The 15,006-nt window shown below is 36.5% G+C and overlaps 2 protein-coding genes and 1 non-coding gene across 12 annotated transcripts in view; 1 reads left to right on the plus strand and 2 right to left on the minus strand.

Annotated features, from left to right (window-relative positions):
• Positions 1-2,438: 2,438 nt before the first annotated feature.
• On the plus strand, positions 2,439-5,730 carry LOC134751751 (uncharacterized). Its single transcript, XM_063687198.1, has 2 exons — positions 2,439-3,795; positions 4,338-5,730. Exons 1-2 carry the CDS (start codon positions 2,671-2,673, stop codon positions 4,440-4,442), a joined length of 1,230 nt encoding a protein of 409 aa, XP_063543268.1. The 5' UTR covers positions 2,439-2,670; the 3' UTR covers positions 4,443-5,730.
• A 1,853-nt stretch (positions 5,731-7,583) lies between these two features.
• The window catches only part of LOC134751859 (ryanodine receptor), a 175,998-nt gene continuing 168,575 nt past the window's right edge, over positions 7,584-15,006 (minus strand). For all 10 annotated transcript variants that reach the window (XM_063687375.1, XM_063687374.1, XM_063687372.1 and 7 more), the window contains 5 exons: positions 14,593-14,724; positions 13,337-13,493; positions 12,420-12,529; positions 11,400-11,502; positions 7,584-9,902 (listed from right to left, as the gene is read on the minus strand). In XM_063687375.1, coding sequence (XP_063543445.1) covers positions 9,799-9,902; positions 11,400-11,502; positions 12,420-12,529; positions 13,337-13,493; positions 14,593-14,724 — 606 coding nt within the window. In that variant the 3' untranslated portion in view covers positions 7,584-9,798. The remainder of the gene's footprint in view (positions 9,903-11,399; positions 11,503-12,419; positions 12,530-13,336; positions 13,494-14,592; positions 14,725-15,006) is intronic.
• Positions 9,605-9,677, minus strand: Trnas-cga (transfer RNA serine (anticodon CGA)). The gene has a single exon. It is a non-coding gene; the product is annotated as a tRNA-Ser (tRNA).

The raw sequence follows: 15,006 nt of genomic DNA on the forward strand, positions 1-15,006 counted from the left end.
GAGTAAGTAAGGAATAGTGATCAATTTGTGAGTAGAAAAACGGGGCAAATTTGATTTTTTTTATATTTTAAGTATAGCGATATATGTGAGACACATATATCGCTATACTTACTCAAACTCATATATGCAACCATCATGATGGAAATGTCGCTTTTCTTTCATTCGCAATACGGTAATACGGTTGTATTAAAGGTATAAGATATGCAGGCTTCTGGCCAAGGTGACCATGTTAAGTTTAAACCTCGTTGACGGAGAGTGCTCTCTGAAATAGCGCCATCTATTGGTTATTGCCAGAACGAGTACGAAAGCTGCCTACATATTGTCGCTAATATCATAGAGTAACTTCTAGAGCGGTACTGTCATAGTAAATTTTGTAATCCCAGTAAATTCACTGCCATCTGTCGACACACTTTAAAACTAAAAATGAAGATTTATAAAAATACGATAGAATGTATTTAAATATAGATAAATGATTTTTTTTATTTGCATTAATTATTTTTATGATTTTGACCCATGTTCTTTCACTGATATGCGTTAAAATTGTTAAATAACAAACGAAGCCGTCAACGCCATCTATACGACTGTAGGCCAAAACTAGTAGCGCCCTCTGAACGAGAATCAAATTTTCTTGATTTTCGAGGCACGTTTTTTCCTTAGACTGTACCCATCTATTACGGAGTTATATCTATCTTTGCTAATATGCAGTATTCATATTAGAAATATGGCTTTTATTTATTCATTAATAATAACAATCAATGCCATAATGGGCATGGATTCATATTGTAATCATTTATTTTAAGAAAATCGATTACACCCATGAATCTAGTATAACTGGATCGGTCATGAGGGGTGGGGGTAAATGACCGAACGGGATAGTCTTATGTATCTTTCAGTAAGGAGTAGCAGAGAAAGCGCTGTTATTGTTCGTCCTTGTCATAGTTTCACTTTTCCACCGCTGCCACAACCGAGGTTGTGTTTGTTCGTTGCTTGTTTAATTATCGTTGTTTTGTATGAAATTGTGCTTTCTCTTATGAAATATAGTGATGGTTAGCGTTTTGAATGGTTGAACTTTGATAAAATACTGGTGAATTGTTCTGTAATCGGCTGTAATAGCCGCTCTGAGCAAAAATATGAGATCATAACCTTTCACACGTAAGTACGGTATTTTACACCTTGCTCTTAACGCAATATGTGAGAATAACATCGTAAAATTACGTTACACTCAAAGCAATGTAGAATCAAACGATTTCAATAAAAATATCACAATTATTTACGCAAATTAACAAAACATTATTTGTAAAATTATCCGCCCAAATTACGTAGGTAGGTAGGAGTCTGAGGTCAGCCATTTTTAAACTTCTTCTTAATTTAGCTGCATAACAATCATGTTAGGGATACCAGATGAAAATATCATAATTTTATGGGTAATTTTGACCTCGAAGTTTTTTTGTACTTCTAATTCCAAAAAATAAATAAACAAATGTTGTGAAGATTAAATGTGGTGTACATTAATTGGTGTGATTGCGATTTGTGATTTCTTTAAATTAAAACCCATAATACATTTTATTTTACGTTTTATTTACTAAATAAATTTATATTTTAATTTAATTTTATTTTATTTATATTTTATATTAATATTTTAAGATTAGCTAAATCTCTCCCCATATTCAAAAATCAGCTAAAACTATACTTTCTATCTCTGCCTTAAGTTGCCATTTTATATATTGTATATATGCTTGTATAAATATATATTATATATATATATATATTGTATTGTATATTTATTTGTGTGTTAGGTTTCGTTTTAATACTTATATGTATAAGTAGTAATTGTAGTATGTGTGTTTGTGTTTAATAGTCTCCAGATTTAGCTCTTTGCACTACCTGTTGACTTTTGTATGAGTTCTACATTTCCTGCTACCCAAAGGTTGTCTGGAAGAGATCGCTTTTTAGCGATAAGACCGCCTGTTGTTACCTGGTTCTATTTTTTCTTTAAATATTTCTTTGTAGTTTTACATGTATGTAAAATGTATAATTTTGGTGCAATAAAGAATATTTACTTACTTACTTACTTACTTACTAAACATGTTTAGTTTTGTACCACCTGCGCGAATTATAGGAGGTATTTCATTGTTTATACGCCTAAAAAGAACGGCCCATTGACATTTTATTTAACAATTTTTTAATACCGTCAAACAAGCTAACTTTGCCTCCAGGGTAATCGCCCCAACGTGATATCAAATATTGGGGTAATTTTTACCAATATGACGTCATGACCACGTTTATGACGTCATCTATGTCTATCCCTTACGGGCGCACGCGTATGGCTGGTCTATGTAATGCTAGATCTATGATTACACCTTAACAAATAAACAACGTATAAAACTGTGTCTTAAATGGCTGAGTGCTGCCAACCTAACCAGCTGAATGTCAAAATCACGAGTCCGTGAACGTCAAGTTAAGTGATTAGATAAAGAAGTAAACAATACAATTTTTCTGCATTTTGGACTTGATATTGTTTAAATTCACTTTCTGTGCTTAGAATTACATGTTTCCTAAAGTTTTGTGAAAAGAAAGTAGTAAAATTGATCGGTAAATAAAGCGTCAGTAGTGAAAACATGACATAGATTTGGTTAAACAATTTAGTAAATATATACACAAAAACAAAAAATGATCCACATAAATGATCTGCCGTTAGAATCTTTCCTTGAAATACTATCCAAAGCAGATGGATGCACGATTGGGATATGCCGAAGAGTGAGTAAAAATTGGAAAGAAATAATCGATGGCACAGACTTACTTTGGCAAGAATTTTGCAAGAAAGAGTTCAAACATTCCTCTATTATTGCGAGAAGAAAATCCGAGAAAGATACGAGCTGGTACCACATCTACAAGAATCTGAAAACATGGTCGAACATTTCGAAAATTGAGAGTAAAACGAGGGAGTTTTATAATTTTTCTCTGCACGATAAATGTCATGCATTGGAGATTGACAATGGAATTTTACCGTTAAAAGACACCCGAGGAGTTGTTCTTTACGATATGAATACAATGAAAAACATACCTGTAGTAGTACCTGAGAAAAACTGCTTGAAAGTTGCACATAATGATTGTGCTTCAGCCATTATGATAAAATCAGGACTTTTAATACAAAGAACCGTTTCTAATCCAAACTTCATGTCTGAGGCGTTTTTCAAAGCTGATGACTTCGTTTTAGCCGAGAATGCTATGTACTTCTTTAATAACCGAGACATTTTCAAATGTGATTTGGGTCATGAAAATTTGTCTTCAAAATTGATTCTACATTGCGACTATGATATAAAAGTTATGCAGTACAACAGCAATGTTTTATACATCTTTACCGATTGTGGAAAGATAGTAACTATTGTTAACGAACAGCTAGATTCTGTCAAACCAATCGCAGTACCTCCAGAATGGCTAAAGCAGGTTAAACATATAACAGCTATCAACGATAAAAACTATGTTTGTTATTCACGGATTTTATTCAAAATAGAAACAGATACGTACAAGCATTTGTACATAGAGTTTCCTCCGATAACTGCATTATTCTTTTACGGAGATATAGTTTTGATTGGAACTAAGAACAGTGAGATCTTGTTATACCGTCTGTCAAGCCAAAAGTACAAGGTTACACCAATTTTTGAAAGACTCGGAGAACTGCCGGATGGGAAGTATGCAGTACAACTAGATGTTTGCGAGAGAAAATCTGGACCAGTCATTGTTGCTGCTACATTTTTTGAGATATTCATATTTGAATACGACTTCTTTCCTAATGTAAGTATGGACCCTATCTAACTTAATGTTTTGTGTCAATTAAACATGTAACATTTCCATCTAGAAAAAGTAGAAAACATATCAAATTTTTATTACTTTTAAGGGTTCCGTACCCAAAGGGTAAAAACGGGACCCTATTACTAAGACTCCACTGTCCGTCTATCTGTCTTTCACCAGACTGTATCTCATGTACCGTGATAGCTAGACAGTTTAAACTTTCACAGATGATGTATTTCTGTTGCTGCTATAACAACAAATTTACTAAAAACAGAATAAAATAAATATTTAAGTGGGGCTCCCATACAACGTGTTTTTTTGCAGTTTTTTGCGTAATGGTACGGAACCCTTCGTGCGCATACATGTTAAAATTACTAGAGGAGTGAGCCTGTAACCTTAAGGAGTGTGGGTCGAAAACGACCCAATGGGCATATATGGGTTAAATGTTAATAAACAACCAAGCCTGTTATTAGAATTGAAATCTTCTTGCTTAGACATTAAGGTTGATATTACAAATGCTAATATCTAAAATGAAATCATTTCAGGACAATGTGGACCGCATGAAGAAGACCTTTACCTCCAACAAGCTCTGCATTTACAAGAGACTTCTCCGACTGAAGGACAGGCTGCAGTGTCAATCCTTCATTTAATTAAACGATTAACCCTTTGATGGCCCAAGACGTCAATGGGGGGCCTACCGCGAACCACGTTCGACTTGTTGCCTCCCTGTCACACTTACGTACGAATCAGGGATGTTGCGGATGCCGATTTTTTGACATCCGCGGACGCGGATGCGGATGCGAATTTGTAAAGGCTCACATCCGCGGATGCGGATGTATAGATTAGTCACATAAAAAAACGTCAAATATTACACTTTAATATTTTTAATTAAAAAAAACGAAACTTTTAGTATTTGAACATGAATATAGATGCCCCACAATCGCATTACTATACTAAAGTCCAAATAAATCAAACTTTTCACTTCTTGTCGCTGTCCGTCATAGGGTAAAGTGCTCGATCGACGAATCACAAAAACGTAACGAGATTCCTATTGGCTAATGACGAAATTACCTAGCACTTACGCCGCCGCTAAGACGTTCCTGCACCTACCTGTTCCACATCCGCATCCGCATTAAGTTCCGCATCGATTTTATGCGGATGCGGATGCTGATGTTGAAAATAATGCGGAAGTTCCGCGGTTGCGGATGCGGATGCGAATATTTGCAACATCCCTGGTACGAATTTACAAGTGCGACAGAGAGGCAACACGTTGAACTTGGTGCGCGGTAAGGCCCGCTGAAGCGCTATAGCCCAATACTAGGGATGTACCGACTAGTCGGGAAAGCCGACTATCCGGCCACGTTTGTAGTCGGCGACTAGTCGGCGACTAGTCGGCAAAATTAGCCGAATAGTCGGCACTATTTAATCTTCAGGAAAGATAAGATTTTTATTTCAACTCTTTCAATTCTACTCTAACAAAAACAGTCTTTGATATTCTGTTGACGTTGAGAATCTCAACATTGAGAATACTTTGAGAATACAACGTTGAGAATAACAACTTGAGATTGGCTGGCCGCTGGAGCTGATATAGCCGCCGGTGTCGGTGATGGTGTCGGCGGTAGTTGCGGCAGAGAAATGGAACAAGGTGATGAATCGCTAGATTTAATTGCAGCGGCCAGCTGAGGCATTTGGTGTTTGTTTTTATATTTGATATGATTTAGTAACGAGCACTGGGTGCACCTCACTTTATTTGCATCGCCTTCAGCATCTTCCCTTCCTTTTCGACATTTTTCGTATTTATTAAGAGCACTATATGTATTATTTATTTAAACAGTTATTACAATTTCTTGTTTTCGCTATGAAACACGAAAGGGCGACTAATAAATCACGAAAACTTAGGTAGACAAAACTAGTCATACGTAAACATGAACGCAAGACTTGTGCTGCCAGAGGGCCTACCGCGAACCACGTTCGACGTGTTGCATCCCTGTCACACTTACGTACTAATTTACAAGTGCGACAAAGACGCAACACGTCGAACGTGGTTCGCGGTAGGCCCTCAGGAACGAGGCGACCGAAACGGTTCCGATTGCATCCAAACTCTGCCGAAACCAATGATCGGCCAAGCCGACTAGTCGGCCATCTGAGCGCCGACTAGTCGGCTAGTCGGCCAAATCACTAGTCGGTACATCACTACCCAATACCAATATCAACCATAGTGAATTCTGACAAGGGTCGCTATGACGATAGCCATAATACTATTACCACAGATTATACAGCGTGGCCAAATAACAGGTACACTTTAATTTTGTAATTTTATTCTATGAAATATAAAGTGTGGCGTTTAAAGGGTTAATCAAAGATTTAGTGCAATAATTAGCATATTACGCAACTATGTCGAAAATTTAACCCAAATGCATGATAAATGCATGATTTTTTATTTTTGGTTGGAAATTTTTATTTTATTTAGTTATTTGGATGTATGATCTAGGAATCTGTGAGCTGTCCAATGCTTTGTATACATTTGGCATCAATATGCATTTAAGGATTAAAAGGCCATATGTAGGTACTGTAAAACGTTGTACGATACATGTGCGAATAGGTAATTCGTAACTCGTGTGGATTTAGAACACTCCCTTCGGTCGCGTTTTAATTTATCGCCGCTCATTTCCTATTTTTCGCACTTGTACCGCAATATACTATTGTTAACGATATGGAGACATTTTAATTTCCATTACATAGCTTTTAGTTGACAAGTCTACACTGCGTATATCATTAACTGGAATTCTCATTGGCTTAATTTAAAATATATGGTATGGAAGGTTTAAATAACAATAAATTAAATGAGGTATAACAGATATAGGAAAGTGCAGGAAATTGGTTTTGCAAATAAGACTGTCCTAGATTTTGACCTAAAAGTATTAAGGCTTGGCCAAACACAAGGCGCGACGCAGCGCCGCGTGATGCCTGTTCAAACGACCGCGGCGCTGAGTCGTGCCTTGTGTTTGGCCAAGCCTTTATTATCGTGTTATTGTTATTAGTAAATTATTTGGTTTGTTATTAACTTATTTAAATTAATAAATTTGTTTGTGTATTAATAAATGAAGTGCATCTAAAGTTGACTTCGCGTTGTTAGAAGTGTGATTGTTTGAGTATTAAATTATGAGTTAGTTTATAAGGTCAAAAGCAAAATTAAATATTAGGTAATCAGTAATCAAGCTTACTTTTTTATTATTAAATAATTTCCTTGTTTGACGTGATAACGTCTTATAAATCGATAAACACCAGTAGCGTGCACGAAAAAGTGTCACGTTGTGGACAAACCTCCATGGTAACGTTGTGAACATATCTTCATGGTAACGTTGAGGACAGATCTCCATGGTAACGTGACATGACGTTATCACACAAAATTATCACCCTTAAACCGACTTTACAGACAACCATTTTTTTTAAAGGTCGGAGCCCCTGGGACTATCGGCTTGACTAATTTGTCTTTTCTACTCCCGAAAGTAAAAAGCAAGACAGACATATTAAACATATTAATAACGGGTCACTCACGTATTTTAAGTCGAAAAACGCTCGACATGTTTCACTCCGTACCGACGCTCCTCGGTACGGAGTGAAACATGTCGAGCGTTATTAATAAATATGTTTAATAAGCATTGGAAAAATTTAATCCCAAAAATATGCGATTTTGGATGTAATGAATTACAACCGAAAATAAAGACAAATCCTTAACTTTAGGGAACAGAAGAGAACTTGTTTTTCGTAAGTAAAATAAAACACACGTGGCAATAAATTATTTTTTATTTAATTAACAGTTACTTTATATTATCTTACATAAACTATATCGAAATATTTAAAAAATATTACTTGGAAAGGCCACCTTAATATTATTATATGTGGAAGTTAGATAAACTTGATATAAACATATTTTTCATTTATCTATCAGATGGAGGAAATTTTGAACTTGTTTCAAATGTTACTATAAAGAGCAAAGCACAAAAATATCTACTTTTCTGATCTAGTATGAACCAGTATAAAAATGCCACTGAGTTTGACAGGCAGACTAGATGGCGCTGTTTTGTGGTAGGTAACTGTCAAATGTCATGTTTTCGATACCAGTGTTGCCATATAATGTACGATGCAGCGACATCTACTCTTACTTCGGTTGTCAAATTCGACGCACGAATATATCTAGTCTATACCACTATAGGGAACGTGCGTCAACTGTGGAGGGCATCACAAGAGCCCCCTGTTTATTGGCGCGAAATGCACATGTCAAGCTTAAGTTTCTAATTTACGCCACAAGATGGCAGAACCTACAGGGCGCAAGGTAGTGCGCGTGAACTGTAGGGAGCAGCACCTGCTTTAAAAGTGTCAATGTCAAGTTTAAGTTTCCGATTCAGGCACAAGATGGCAGATCCTCCAACGCGCACGGTCCCTATTAATAACTCTGTAACCAAAACGTTACCGTTTTTTTTTTTTAAATATGTTTAAAATGTACCATACTTTTTGAAAACAAAAAAATATCCTTGTGCTTTGTTTCAAAATTAGCGACTAGATTCATAAACTTTGTGCATTAAATTGATTAAATGTTTCTCTATTTAGATATCTGGTTAAAAGTTAATTTTCTACGTAATTGACTTTGAACATCATTTTGATATATTAGAAGCAGGTAAAGAAATGCACTGATAGACGAAATTTATTAAAGTTCGTTTTTGGCGTCAATTTTGAGCAAAAAGCTTAATTTGATAAATTAAGTAGACGCATTTATACTGCGTTTTCCATTCTTATACATTTATATTTATATACATAATTCATATTTAAAAAAAATATGCCGCCCAAGATATGAGAAAATTGGCAAATATTTAATTGTGAACCAGTTTTGAAAAGAAAAATATCCGGATAAGGATTAAATAAAAAAAGAAGTCTCACCCATGGCAGTAATTTTTCCACTTTTAAATTTAATCTAATCTTAAAATAATAAATTAAATATCCGGTTTTCAGTTATAGTACAAATGCGGCAGATTTGTTTAAATCCTAGAGACCAAAATTACATAATGCTCTATTTTACATCACTACTCAATTCAATGCTATAGATAATAAAATTAATAATAGCATTCCCTAAAGGAAAAGTGGTCCTTCGAACCGGATACTTTAGTCCCTACAATCGTAAAGTGTATTTTCATCGGTCATCTCAGCCTTCCTTCAGATTTGTGATGAAATTTTTGATAATAAATAAATGGTCCTTCGAGCCTGATATTGTATTAAGCTATAGTATGAATCTTCTCAAATGATTTTTACGTCTAAGACCTTAATCTGTTAAACAAAAGCCATTGTTTTTTTTAGCGAGCGGTCAGCCATTGTGCCACGGCGCGTGCGCTTGTCAGGCACAATGGTACACAATGGCCGACTGCTCGCATAAAAGAAACAATAGCTTTTGTTTAACAGATTAAGGTCTTAGGCGTAAAAATCATTTGAGATGATTTATACTATATACGATCGTAGAGTATTTTAATTTATCATTCATTCAGTTATATCGTTTTCTTTCAGTTTTGTGATGAAATGTCATTATAGAAATAATAGTCCTTCGAGCCGGTTATTTTAATCTCTAGGATTTTGAATTGTATATTATAGTCTGTCAAACCATTTACGTCGGTAGAAAAAAGCGGCAAATAAATAAATAAAATCGTCCAATTGAACAATTGAATTTCGCGCCTTTTTCTACTGACAAAGTTGTTTGACAGACCATATTTTATAAACTGTAATAGATGTCATATATTAAAGAAAAAGTGACGAAGCCCTCCAGTGGTGAAGGCCGGATTCGAACCGGCGTCTTTAGCTATCGCGGCTAACGCCATGAACCCCTAGGCCACCTCGCCACGGCGGTACCCGTCACAATTTCTCGACTATATGCTATCTTAGTAAGCGTCTTTGACCAACTCTATACTATACTCTAGACTATACTTTGTCATTCAGGATCGTAAAGATTGAACTAATCATTCACTCGGTCATCTCGGTCTCGTTCTGTTTCCTGAAGCAGTCACCGACGGGGAAGAAGTCCCAGCAGCGCTGCGTGTACATGTTCCACACGTACGTCTCCTGACCTGTTGAACGTTGTTCATGGTTAGTTTAAAAAAAACTGAAGTATTATCTTAAGCTTTGGTTTCCTAGGAAAGTGCCATCATCAAAAAGACGGCCGTCTTTACGGTGACGACATGTGGAAAGTTTCACGGCGTCATAACACACCGCCAGCCACCAACGTCAAACGAAACGTATCCAGGAGAAAAAATGGACGGCCTTGGTTTAGCTTTAATAATTTACTTGGAGGATGAACTATCATCAGAAGAGGAAAATAAACGTAGTGCCGAAGATCATTTATTCAAATCTCGTGATACAAGGAAAGGAAAGGTGGAAACCGCGCTATTTTGTTTACATAGACAACGTTCTAGTGACGTCATTCACCGCTGTATTACGGCCGCTATATGACGGCACCCAAGGGCCTGACACTCTTTGATAGAGAAAGATAGTCTTATTGCGATTCCTATAAGAGGAAAGAGAAAATAGTGCCATGCTTTGTCCTTATCACCGACCGGGTTTTTTTTTTCATGGTCGGGTTATGGCAGCATAGGTAGGAGGCGATGGCGAAATACCGAAATTTATAAGAGTGAAAGAGAAAAAGGATTATGCTGCCATACATGAATATGTCTTTCTTTTACCCCTGGTCGCTCGGTTTCATGTCTATAACAACTACTATACTATGTCTATGTACGGCACCACTTTTCTAGGAAACCTTTTACATTAACCTTTTGAACGCCAAGAACACTAATAGTTGTCGTCACTAGTCGTGCCCACAGCGCCATGGAGACTGTATAAAGGAGCCAAATCTCTATGTATGAAAAGTGTCCATCAAAAAACAGTAATTAGGCGGCGCCACCATACACCGAAATACTACCAAAAACAACCTACGTAATTTGGTCGGGTTATTTGTTGCCTTATATGGTTCATGTTATACTCATGTCCCAGAGCCTAACTAGCGCCACCGGAGAGATTAGGAACTTTTATTTAAAGCTTAACGCGGTCACTTTTACAACAATTCTGCCATAAGAGATTGCGATCCTTTCTATACCATCCATACACAGCGCCATGGACAACTATAGGTGTTATGGCGGACGCTGTCAAAGTAACCTTCAAACTTTCAAGTAAGGTTTACATTGGCTCGCTTGTGCCCGTGACCTAGGCGTGGCTGTTTTTGTTTATGACATAAAGCTTTCAAAAGATTTAATTTCGTATAATGACCACATAATAAGGTGCTTAGAGGAAAGAGAAAGAAAAAATACTACATAACTTAAAGCAAAAAACAATATTTTCAATTGTTTTTATGGTCTTTAAGGAAAAGTAATTGTAATACATGAAAATTAATTGAAATTAAGTTAGAAACGCGTAATCCACTGAGTATAAAAAAAATAGGAAATTATTATTATAATAAAGGAAATTATTATTTACTTAAAAAATCGGTATCGTATCGGCAAAATCATGTATCGTTACATCCCTAGTTTCTATACCGACCTGTACTTATCTGTCTGACCTGTTTTTATACTGACCTGTGTATTCAGTGTCCGGTTTGTTGATGAGATGCATGAGGAAGAACATGTAGTTCGCAAGATTGTGCTCCCGTTGCACGTGCGTGTCGAACCCGTGCGGTACCTGTAAGAAAATAAAAACCTTAGGTAAGTATAGGTACATTTACGAAAGCTGGTTACGAGTTTTACATGAGTATTTTCACAGTTCAGTACAAATCTTGCGCTAGCTCTTATGAACCTGTAAGAAGTGTAAGAGTTTCGACCCTTTAGTACCGTTTAGTAACTAAAAATTGGTAACCAGCTTCGAAACGGTTGAAATACCAATTCGTAACTGGCTTCAAATTGGGACTTTTTCATTACCGATTTGTAACCACGTTTGGTAACCGGCTTCGAAACGGGAAAAGTAAATCCCGGGTTGTAACTGATTACAAAATGTACTTTTGAATTACCGATTCGTAGCAACTGTTGTTGGAGTTAGCTGGAGTTCGTCGGACTGTTTCTTTTCAAAAAAACATTTTTTTCACAACTTATTTATTGTGACGTTTCAACCAAAAGGTACCACATTGTCGCTTGTTGATAAGGCTGATTTATAATTGAAGCCATATGGAAATAGCGCCTTACTGAAAAGCGACAATAAGTACCCTTTTGGTTGAAAATAGCACAATTAATTTTCTATGGGACTATCGTCCTTTCGCACCTACATTTTTTAAATTTGGCGCTCTTTTCTACAATTTTTTATACAATTTTTTTTTGTTTGATAATCTTTTTGTGAAATTCTTAGTATTAAATTTGATCTGTATAATAATTCAATATTATTATGGAATAATATTGACCCAAACGGCTGGCAACATTATTCTTATCGGTACCACGACTCTGCCATCCTGATTTCATAGCTGTCCCCATAATATTTCTCGTTTTACTTTGCTATTGACACAAACGGCTGACAACACTATTCTAAACCACAACTCGGCCATCCTGATTTCATAGCTGTCCCCATGAGTCCCCTTCAATTTCGAAGTCACAGTCATAAGTCTAACTTACCAGATCTAGATAGTCCTTGCCCATGCCGCATATGAAGCAGTTGGACTCCATGTCTTCCTTTACTGACTCCAACTGGTCACGGAGCTCACCGAAGGCGTCGATGATCAAACCTGAAACACGAAACGTTTATTATTTAAATATTTATACTTTCGAGATAATCTCATTGAATTCGGTTGTCTGAGCTTAAGGCCCAGTAACTTCCTGTTCTTCTTTCACTCGATTAATGGAATCTCGCCTGTCAGCAATTTAATTAGTAAGCTCTTTCTTTCAAGGCTCTTTGGCTCTTCAAGGTCAAGGATTTTTTAGAGTCAGTGTGCGGCACAAGCATTTTTGTACTGAATATGCTTGCACCGATTTTTCAAGCGACTAGAGTATGCTAGTGCGATCATAAATGTCAAATTCCTGTGAAAGTACGTTTTAGTGGAATTTCCCCACTTTTGCGCTTCAGAGTTAGCTTAAGGCCACCCTATACTAGCGTCTTTCGAGCGTCTGCTCGACGCAACGTTGGCGCAACTGCGCATAGACGCCATTTTCCATAGCGCTGAGTAGACGCCGACTCTTAAAAGACGCTAGTGTGGGTTGGTCTTTAGATGGACTCAAATAAATAAATAATTATTATAGGGCATTCTTACACAGATTGACTAAGTCCCACGGTAAGTACACGGTATGTATTTTTAATTTAATGATCATAATGATTTATTTTAATTTTAGACATAATTTGTTTTCATTATCAATTATGTGATGATAATAATTTATATTCTGATGTTTGACATGTAATATTTTAAGAATATTATGAATAAATTAGTATAAGTAAGCCTAAGGAGGCTTGTTGTGTTGTGTGTTGTTGTTGTGTGTTGTAAGAAGGGTTGTCGGCTAAGGGTGTTGGGAGGTGGCTCAAATGACTCAAGTTTACTCACCCTGAATGATAGCGAGCAGGATAATGATGATAAAGAAGAAGAATGAGACATCGAAGATGATGCGCCACACCTCGGAGTCGTCGCCGTCCGGCGGCTCCAGCTCGTCGCCGATGCCGCCGCCGGCGCGCACGCCTTTGTAGATGTTGAACACGAAGCACTGCCAACACAAATTATTATTAATTAATATAGGACAATATCATTGTTTTTCATTGGTTATTCTAATAAAATATCGAATTAACCTAAGGCCAAGCCATACAAATGAAAAATCCAAAATTTGCCACTTAAATTTGAAAATAGAGTTGATTTTGCGTTGTTGGAAAAATGAACGAAACAAAGCAAAAGTGACTCTGTTCCAATTGAATATGGTTTAAATTTCATTGAAATGAAGAGGTACTATAGGTAGGTTGGGCCTCAGGTTAAAAATACATTACGTTTCAAATCAACGGTTACTCGAGCCCACTGGATGCCCACGAAGGGTTCGAAATGTTGTGACGATTTATACGCGATATAACCTCTAGCATCTCACGGTCCCAATTCCCGTGTTCCACTTGTAAAATTTAAAAAATTATTAAATGGAACAGTTGTTTTTGTTTTGTACCGTTCGATTAATAAACGGAACAAATTAATATTAAATCATTTTACGGTTTAGGCTCACTTGTTTTAGTCACTCGCGCGACATGTTGATTTAATATTAGTATGTCTCACAACAGTTTAAATTCGATTATTGCAAACCTTTACGGGGAACAAATTAAATTCTATTTTCTAAGCACTTTGTAAATATGTGGTGCACAAACTTTTACATGAATTCGTATAGACTGGGCTATTATTGCCATAAAATTTGTTACAGCTTTCAAGATGAGAAATTCATTATATTTATATTACGCGAAACTCTGCGTAGGGCGCGCCAGGGCGCCACTACCACAATCTGAGGGTCCATCGCGAAACAAGAAAATGGAAATTTCGTTATCTCTATCACTCTTGCATATTCGAGCGATAAAGAGGCAGATAGCGAAATTTCGGATTCGCGTTTCCAGGTCCTCTGTAAACAAACCGCCTTGATGCATTAATGTCATATTTTATTATCTCTGAAAACTTGTCAAAAACCTGTTAAAGGTACAGTATGTATAAGTTACTCTAAGGTTTAGTAAAAAGGCTAGTCCTGCACTCTGGTGGCAGAACATTGCAGTAATATCCCCTATTAAAAGGGGTTTCGAAACGAAATATCCATACGTAATTTACCAAAAAGAGGTTCTTACCGACAACATGTCGTGACAATTCCTGTTGACCTCATCATCTTCTTCTTGTACGTAGAACTTGCGGAAGAAGTTGAACGCGATCACCGTGTATATGTACACTATGATGGTTAGCAGAATCACGGTCAATACCAGCTGGAAATAACGAAAACAATGGTGTTTTATAGTCTGCATCTTCTCAAATGATTTTTTCGCCGAAGACCCTAATCTGTTAAACAAAAGACTTTGTTTAACAGATTAGGGTCTGGCGAAAAATCATTTGAGAAGATGCAGACTATAGCAAATAATTAATAATAGTAGACGCTGTATGGTCTAAGAGTAATTTTTGCCTAAAATCTAACAACTTGTAAAGTAAATGGCGCTGTAAGATACCACACCTTTGTGATACCAAGTGAAAAAGTGACTAGCATTTCATTC

This window comes from Cydia strobilella, chromosome 23, assembly GCF_947568885.1.
Source record: "Cydia strobilella chromosome 23, ilCydStro3.1, whole genome shotgun sequence".
Classification (NCBI taxonomy): domain Eukaryota; kingdom Metazoa; phylum Arthropoda; class Insecta; order Lepidoptera; family Tortricidae; genus Cydia; species Cydia strobilella.